The sequence below is a fragment of the Dioscorea cayenensis genome, unplaced genomic scaffold (genome assembly GCF_009730915.1).
Source record: "Dioscorea cayenensis subsp. rotundata cultivar TDr96_F1 unplaced genomic scaffold, TDr96_F1_v2_PseudoChromosome.rev07_lg8_w22 25.fasta BLBR01001431.1, whole genome shotgun sequence".
In the NCBI taxonomy this organism is placed as follows: Eukaryota; Viridiplantae; Streptophyta; class Magnoliopsida; order Dioscoreales; family Dioscoreaceae; genus Dioscorea; species Dioscorea cayenensis.
The window spans coordinates 2,966-12,329 of record NW_024087822.1 but is presented as its reverse complement, the minus strand read 5'-3'; the positions used below and the strand labels follow the sequence as shown (position 1 = coordinate 12,329).

General features: G+C 40.7%; 1 protein-coding gene across 3 annotated transcripts; it reads right to left on the bottom strand.

Moving 5' to 3' along the window:
• Positions 1–1,570: 1,570 nt before the first annotated feature.
• On the bottom strand, positions 1,571–4,025 carry LOC120256419 (mitochondrial substrate carrier family protein ucpB-like). 3 transcript variants are annotated; one of them, XM_039264104.1, is made up of 7 exons: positions 4,016–4,025; positions 3,768–3,829; positions 3,460–3,696; positions 3,215–3,382; positions 3,094–3,143; positions 2,864–2,996; positions 1,571–2,069 (listed from the first exon to the last, which is right to left on the bottom strand). In XM_039264104.1, exons 2-7 carry the CDS (start codon positions 3,804–3,806, stop codon positions 1,995–1,997), a joined length of 702 nt encoding a protein of 233 aa, XP_039120038.1. In that variant the 5' UTR covers positions 3,807–3,829; positions 4,016–4,025; the 3' UTR covers positions 1,571–1,994. The 3 variants fall into 3 exon arrangements, with proteins under 3 accessions (XP_039120038.1, XP_039120039.1, XP_039120040.1); XM_039264105.1 differs by having other exon boundaries at positions 1,571–2,024; XM_039264106.1 differs by lacking the exon at positions 4,016–4,025 and having other exon boundaries at positions 3,460–3,674; positions 3,768–3,831.
• Positions 4,026–9,364: the final 5,339 nt, after the last annotated feature.

Below are 9,364 nucleotides of genomic sequence, written 5' to 3'. Positions count from 1 at the left end.
TTATATCGTTGGTGACCTCCTTCTCCGTTCACACCTATTTGTAAGACAACCAGTGCCAATATCCATGAATAAGGTCACCACATATTAACAGATCTATAAGTCCAGCAGACTCTGAGCTTTGGCTGACATGCCTACTGACCCACTTTTTGAGACCTTTGGATATAATACACCAATAACGACATTGCCACAGTTGTGCTCAACCGCATAGTCTTTATCTTAAATGCACCAAAACAGTCATTTCTTAATGCATGAATACGCCAATCTCAACCATCCCCAAAACATCACATGGTCATCCCTCAAAATCAAAAATTTGTAAAATTGCATAGTCCGCAGAGCTACTCATCAAAGTGGTCAGAAATCCTAGAAAGCCATATCAACATCAGAAATCATAGTTTGCAACACAGTCTAAATAGCAATGGGTGGACATTGGCTAGTTTTCACTACATGATGTCAGATAAACGCGATATGCAAAGCGCAATTAAAGATGTACAAGGACATCGCTAACCATGTGCATGCAGTCAACAATAATAACCGCATCCGAACAACAATGTCGCATGTTTAATTTGCTATGCACAAAATTAGAACATACAGGAAAGGACACTGAACATTTATGACAACATCGCCTGCTATATGGATTCAATAAAAAATGACCGCATCCGAGACTGCAGCGGCACATATCTAATTGGCTACATCACGAAATTTGAAAGTCTAGGGAAGGGATGTTGAGCGTCTATAAAAGCATCACCAATTACGGGGATGTTGTCAACAATACGACCACATCCTAACAATAGCGGTGCATATTTGCTCGCCTACCATACGAAACAGAACACTACTCAGACATGCGGTACATCAATGTGGATAAAGGAACAATGCCCACCAGCCTACAACGCCAAAATAGCAACACATAACATCAGCAGGAAAGGGGTAACTTGGTAGGGGAACTGACATGAAGTCTTACCTGGCAAACTATAGGTTATTACATTTAACCATGAAAACAACTAACAATAATATCTAGCCATACTAAATGTCCTCATAAAACAGTCACTATATGGCAGGACAGCTAAACAAATAAATAACTTGATGGACAGGCAATTTGAACAGCTATTACAAACCACGCAAAAGACAAGGACAAACAAGCATGTTTTACATGGGGCACCTCCTCGACTTCGAATCCACCACCTGCTTCTTGTACAAATGGTGGATGTGCAATATCATCTAGAAACCCTCATCATTTCTAAGCAAATATGAAATCTTTCACTCATCAGGGTTGATGTACTTTATCTTTATGGACTCAACTGAAGCCCTCACATGTTGCAAATGCTATCTAAAACTGACTGCCACGATAAAAGCAGTGTAATTAAAAGCGCTAGGCGCTCTTAAGGCGCTAAGACATTATATTGCCGAGGCAAGAGGGCGCCACTGAGCTCGCCAGAACAAAGTAAAGCACTAGTTAATATATATATATTACATATAATTTTTAGAATAATTAAAGTCACATGCTTCCACCAAAACACCAACCTTGTTTCATCTTCATCTTTTTTTTTTCTTTTTTTGATGTTGTATGCTATTCTTTTTTTTTTTGTTCAGACTTTTATGGCAAGTGCTAATTTTGCAACCTCTTCAATTATCTCTAATTGATTAGTTAATTCCTTAATTTAATCATTAGTTTTAAAAAATAGCAACTATGCATTTAAAACTTTTAATTTTTCTCCTCTAAATTTATTTCCTTATTTATTAACAAGCGTGCCTTTTTAAAACCACCAAATTTTCCTCCCCTAAATTTATTTCATACCTTATTAGTAAATGTGCCTTTTTAGAATTCCAATAAACACTAATTGAAAGCATTAAATAAAAGGTCTATATCAAGAAAAATAAGACAGGCGCACCTTTTTAATGCCTGGCGCCAGGCAAAAAGCACTGGCCTAGGCTCGCCTCATTGAAGGCGTCTTGTCCAAAGGGTGTTGAGACATTAAGGTCTCGCCTCGCCTGAGCACCTAGGCGAGCGCCTTTCTCGCTTTATAACACTGGATAAAAGTATGGTGAAGTTCACAACATGGCCTTCTCCTTGCCTTTGACCACACCAAACATTTATAAGGTTGTCCAACAACCAAAGCACAAACTTGATTATGCAAGAAGATGAGGGCCAAGTTGAAGAATGAACTTATTAAAAATCCCCCAACCACAAAGTAAGCACTATTTCTAATGATGTCTGTCAGGATTTCAATGGTAACCTAGAGAAGAAACAGGATCCTGTAGGCCACTCGAAAATTCATATGGACCTTCTGGTTACTATGAAAAATTCCAAGGTCCATATGGTCATTTTTCCTAGAAAAATTGGTATTGCATATAGTATCATCTGAACAATGTAAAATTGATAGAAATTAAGATCATAACATTTTATAATGAAAGAATGGAAATTCAGCTCCACTAATTAGTGCCAAACCAATAATGATTATAGCTATACACAAGCAAGGAAGAAGACAACCAGATTCAATTGGATTGATGTTGGTTTTCTGAGGCTACTTAACCAATCAAGAATGCTATAATGCTTATGAATAGTTTTTGCCATTATTTGAATTGCCAAATGCTTATCAAGGGGTACCCCCGAGGGACATCTACGTCTCTCTTTTCAGTGAAGTTAAGAATAGCATTTCTTTCAAAAGTAAATATATATATATATATATATATTGACTTATCTAAGACATTACAATGACAGTTCATAGTCTAATTGGTGGAAACAAAAAGATGTTTGGTGCTAATCAAAATGATCTAACAACAATTCCTAGAAATTGCGAAAAGCCATTCATGTTGCATTAATCTAAAAGATTCTCTTTGCAAAAAAGTTATTAGATTGGATCCAAACCTGGTATGCACAGTGAAATGAATTCCTATAAATTATGCCGCCTTTAGATTCTTGTTGTAACATAAGACGCGTTTTAACGATGTCCATAGGCCCCGTTACGAGAGTCCCAACAGCTCCAGCTATGCAACTTGATCTTCAGATAAGCACAGCATAATATTAGTTTTTTTCTTGAAACATTCTCACCTCTCTCATGGCAGGACTTGTATCAATAAGAATTATACTCTTTTTACATGAGATGCAAAAGAAAACCTTCTTCAAGAGGTGTCCATCTGAGCAATGCCTGGATGATAAGGTAATAGTAACTGACGATCAGAATGAAGAAACCCTATATAGCAAAGCCAGAAGATAGACCTGCTTGGATTCATCATATGTTGCTAATTGTGATGCTGTGAGAGCTCCAGCTCTGGTCATTGAAGTACCAACTCCCTTCCAAAGCCCTTTTAATCCCTCCTCCGATATAATTTGCCGTAGCTCCCCAACAGGTCCCCTTTGAGGATTCATGTTCATTTGCATACGTACCTGTTTTCAAGAAACACAACTGTGAGAAAAAAACTGGAATGGTAATCATTAAAAGCTTTATATGAGGCTTCCACTACCTTAAGAACATCTACAGGATTGGTGACTGCTGTTGCAATGGCACCAGAGATGGTCCCAGATACAAGTTTAACAAAGATGTTAGCTGAACCAAAAACAGAATCAGCGAAAGACTTGCAAGGCTCATATAAGCTCAATCGAAGGCCCCCACAAAGAAGAGACCTAACCATCGCAGGTGCAAGCCCTGAACACAGTGCCACAGGTCCTTCAATTTTCACTATTTTTCCACAAAGCTTTCCCTGCAGGTTGTGGAAATTTCAAAACAATTTGATTTTTTTTTTCCAAAATACAAGAAAATTGTATCAGATACCATTCCAATCAAAGGACCTCGCTGACCCGCTCGCTGCATTTGAAGCCTAATTTTGAGAACATCTGCAGTTCCAATTAAATTTGAAATTTTTTTTAGAAAATTATGAAGGAAAAAAGACACAAACTCGTGATATCAAACACATTCTCCAATAAATTAGATCACGGTTTCCATTCAGACAATGTGAACCTCGGATCACCAAAAAGAAGATTGGACAAACAAAGCAAAGCAAAGCAAAGAAAGAACAATACCTAAAGGATGGGTGAGCAGAAACGGACACCGTGACAGCGGTGGCATTGGTGGCAGTACTGGAAGGCGTACAAAAAGCCGGCCATCGGATCCCTAGTTCTTTGGATTCCTGAACCGCTCTAGAAACGCCGAGCTTGGAGAGGTGGGAGGTCGCCGCCATTAGGGCCCTTCTCTCTCTCTCTCTCTCTCTCTCTCTCGGCGAGATGTGGACGCCTCCTCCTTCAAGTCTGTCAAACTTCAGGACAAACTTTTCCACCATTCATGCGCCTCTCTCTGGTCAGAAACATAATAATAATAATAATAATTATTATTATTATTAGGGAAAGAATGCTTGTTCAAATCAATCGTAATTTTAGCTTACAGTCCTCTCTTTACACAGTATGCCTCAGTTAGTGTTTAACTTCACTCATTATCACATCTAGTTCAACCCCGAGATGAGATTAGTGTTGTGAAATCCAGTTTTGAGCGAAAATGGTGGGAAAGGAAGCGCCAAATCGTTATGTTCAACTTTTTCGAGAACTTTACCTTGGTTTTACGATAGACAATGCATAGGGAGTTGCATTACATCTTGTTGTTCTCCTCATTTCTCCTCGTTTGAGTTGTTCGAGCTTGATTACAGCCGGTTGCATGTCATCGGTGAGAATCTGCCGTTCTTTGCTCAGTTTGACCGTTCGTGAGGGAGTTTATTATGGCGGCTCATTTTGTGGTAGTCGGGTGAAGTTTATCATCACGAAATATATAAATCGGTTTCTCAACGAGAAAATGAAGTTGATTTCCAGTCGGTTGGTCAGTAGCTACCGTGCTTGAATGGTGTATTCGATTTTATTGTCGAGCGAGGCGTGTGCCGTTATCGATCTCCGTTTGAAAAGCGAGTTCGTTTTCGTTTTAAAGTTACTTCTCGTTTATTGTTATCATTTTGTATATTTTTAAATAATGTTTAACTATTTGTTATTATCCGTTTAAATATATTACTAATATGTTTAATAATTGTCATATCAGTTTTAATACTTGTCGTCTCAGTTTAACATTATCTTTTACATGTATAACTTTTTCATATTAACGTTTAAATTCTCAAAGTCTCTGCGTAAAAGCGGTGATCTTTTTCGTTTGATCTGAATTGTTGGCGGGTGTGCGTGGCGGGTAGCAAAGTTATGGTATCCGTGCGTAAAGATTAATAGCGGCGTTAATTCTTATGCTTGCGTAACTAAACTATCCAGACACGATTCGTTATGTCGATCGATGTCGGTCTCGTGCGTTTGATTTTTTTCTCGGATATGAAGAGTCGACACAGCATGGACTTCGCACCATAAATAACCGGGAAGAACCGCTTCCGATGGACAACCGCTACGTCGATCAGTCCTCGATCATCCTCCTCCTCCTCTTCCTCCTCTTCCCAGTGGACAACCGCTCTATCTCGAAAGGATGTTTTACGTGAACCTCCTTCCTTATCTTGAGAATCGATCGGCCGTAATCACGCAACAAGTTAAATTATCTTTTCTTGCCCAAGCGAAATGCTCGCATAATTGTCACGAATCCGAGAGGATTCTCCGTGATGGATGGCCGGGGAAAGCGATTATGCGAGACTTTTCGACTTGGGTAAAAAGAAAGTTTTTCACGTATTGCGTGATTGCGGAGGATTCTCAGAGGAGGGAGGTCGAGAAACATCCTTTAAGGCAGGGGTTGATATTTATCACTTGAGACTTTTTGTTACTGGTTTAAGAACATTACGTCGGTGTACTGACTATGTCGATTACGTGTTTAACTACCAGGTATCTTCAGCTTAAGTCAGAGCCGTGACACATTGATTAATAGTCGTTTTTCATGAATGTGTTTGTTTAACCTTTTTGTATGTTGTCGCGAGGTTCGAGTTGATGCGCATGTTGTCTGACAGTTTGTGAAGCGTTCGAGATGTCTGGGACACTTGTTTTAGATTATCTGAGTCAGTCGTGAGTGTCGAGAGTCCTTGTAAATGTTGTAAATGTTGTAAATGTTGTAAATGTTTTGTAAATGTTTTGTAAATATTGATAAGCGAATGTTTTATTTGAATGTGAACCACGAAATTTAAATAGAGACCTAGTAAAAAACAATGTGGGAAAGCAAAAGAGCGTCATTGTAAACAGATAGAAAAAGTTAAACAATACATTTGTTACTCTTTAAAGCAATGACAGCGGTGTTTAAGAAAATAAAGTGAGATGTTTGATCGATGACCGGGGAGGTACCCATCTTGCATGATGTCGGGTGAAAGCATTCGATTTAAACAATAACATATATTTTTAAGCGGTGAAGTCACTATATTTAAGCGTTTTACAGTATTATTTACATGATATAGACTTTTATTTAAAGCGGTGATCGTTATGTTAAACACTATGTGTATCTGTTTAAACATAAAAACTTGACGGTTAAAGCAGGATACTCATGTCGGCGATGACAATACGTCTTCGTCAGCGACGATGGCATATATTTTTCCTTTGCCCTTCGATGGAGGAAAAATACACTGATCACATCGCGTCTAGTCAACCTCCTATGCACTTTTTGGTCTTTCATCGCTGACGGTGATATATATATATATATATATGCACTTTTCTTGTTTGTCTGTCATTGTTTTTGTTGTTTCCATCTTCTTCTTCTTCTTGACTTATTTTTTTGTTCTTCGATTTCATTTGAATTGTCTGATTTGGTTTTCGGCCGATATATTATGGAGAGTTTTTGTGGTATTGCTAGATTGACGGGGAGGGAAGAGTGCTAATGTTCATGGCTCGAGACTTCTTTGGGAGTTGGTGTTAGATGAGATATATAGCGATGGGGTCTCGAAAGTTTCTCTTATCAGGGGGTTAAGTTCGTCGCACAAATGGATATAAAGCAGTTTGCCCGATAGAAAGCGATGTTGACTTCAGTAGGATGTGTCACGATGGACTCCATCTTCAAAATGTCTTTGTAGTTGATCTTGTCGTCGAGGGCAGAAAATGTCCAGTTCGCGAATCCCTAATGAAAAGCGAGTTTTCTCGTTGTAAGTTCCTTCTCTTTTAATTGTTCCGGTTATGCAGGGGCCGTTAGTGTTTAAATATACAGTCAGTTGGTTAAAAATATTGTACTAGATCGTTTCGTTATTAGTTAGCTTAAGTATTTAATTTAACGTTTAAATATTGTCATTATCCTTAAAGCATTATATTCTCACTTAACATATTGATCTTTTCATTTGGTGAAGTGTTGGCGAGGGAATTCCGAGTCTGCGAGTGCTCGAGTTCGTCCCATGGTGACCCGGCGTGGGATGTCTTCCTTCTCGTCGGATCGTTACGAAGTCTTTGCATCGTTGGATATTGGACAGACGTTTTGGCGGTGTCGAACATTTCGGGGATGTAATTGAAATCGTCGCGATCGAAAAGAAATTTTGACTTCAAATTCATAAATAACGAAAAACATCGGGTGTGTATGGAATGCTTGGCTGCCGGTGGTTGTCGTTTAGCGCCTTCACGCATCGAAGAGTATAACAAAAACTTTCGAATCGAAAGACAATCGACCGTCGCACATGCGGTGGTGGCGTAGAGTTCGGCGTCGCGTCCGAGCGTCGAAAAATGGGTTAAGCGCCTGCGAGTGATTGAGAGCTCGAGGGGCCAGTCCCTTGTGCAGAGGCCATCGACATTCGGAAGGACATGTTGGGGAACATGGTGTCCACATACCATCTGAGCGAGCTTGGTTGGGAAAAAGAGCGTGCGGGTGGTCCTCGGCAGTGTAGTGACATCATTCTGATCTGTTTGCTTTGGTATGTGGATAAGGTGGGTGAGACAAATCCGGCGGCGTTGCGATCGTGGAAAGGGCGGTGATCATTTTAAGCGTGCATTCTTTTCGTTCGGGGCGTGTAATGTGGGATTCGAGGGCTTGCGGGAGTCTGCATTTCTCGATGAGTACAGCGCCTCACGGAAAAATATCGAGAGGTACCCTCTGGGTGCCGCGGGGAAAGATGGAAACAATGGTTTTTCACGTCGCCTTTGGTATAGATCGACAGCGAGACCGATGCCGATTGGACTTGGTTCAGTATCTAAGTTAGGCGATGCCTTGTCACGAGGATGGAATTATCGTGAGATAATTACCTTCGTAGTCGGACGAGTCGAGGAGCACTTGTGGCGCAGTGCGAGTCTTCCCTCGATGGCCACGTGCATCGCATCTTCGGCGTTTGAGGCCAATTTTATGAAAGCCAATGTCGGGACTTGGGAAGTCGTTGAGGGAGGGTCTTTGAGTCTATATTGCTTCCGCATTGCGTGGGCGTCCACGGCTAAAGATTTCGATGATCTGGTGAGATGAGCGCATACCGCATCACCGAAGCTCATCCTTTGGTTGATTAATAAATCGGATATAGCACGTTTGGTCGAATTATCCATTCGGAGGTGATCGTTGGGGTGAGATGTATTCGAGCGTCGCGGAGTCGTTCAATGCTTGGATCGAGGGAAGCACGTCGTTTCATCGGGTGGCGAAAATGGTGCGACTCCGTAAGGTCTGTCGAATGTTGGTTTCGTAACAGTTTTAGTGTCGCCCTTTTCAAACATTCTCGATCTTTGTTTAATTACACTTATCGACTTTAAATATTAATCCTTACGTTTAAATATTTACAATAATGTTCAAACATGTTTACGATTATTTAACCATCGTTTGTCTTTGTTTAACCTTATTTGCGGAGTTCAAGTTGATCGCATGTTATGTAACGGCGTGACAGCGAGACAAATGGGAGACCTACTTATGCCCGGGACAATACATTCGAAGGTAGAGATCATTGTTGAGGACGGCCAGAAATCTTCGTGTTGGTCGTTGTGCAGATGATCGTTCTGAGTGATCGACCCGGTCTGCGACAACTGCAGTGAGATCTCGCCATCGAGAACTTGTTCGTCGACGAAAGTGGCGAGTTTATGGTATCCCTTGCGAACACGCTTTGCGTGATCAATGCAGAGACGGACGCAGCGTACATCGATTTATTAAGCGGGTGCTTCAGCGTCGACAATCTACAGCTGGCGTACAAGGAAGCTATATTCCCGTACTCGGCGATGGCGGTCCTTGGGACGGATATCGTGAGCTTCGTTTGCGACCTTTGTGGCGGAAAGGCGACCTAGGCGGCTAGACGAAAGAGGATCAGTCATGAGCGTTTGATGGCATGAGTTACATTACGGCATTTGCCGTGGATCAGTCGCTGATCGGCGATCTTCTGATAAGCGCCATGACTAGGCATTGTAAATGAAGCGACGATGACGGGGAAACGTTGTATGTGATGAGAGCGACTTTCCATATTTAAACAAAGACATTGTTATTTTTAAAGCGGATGCACTGTAATTTGAAATATTTCAAGCGATACTTAAAGCGATATA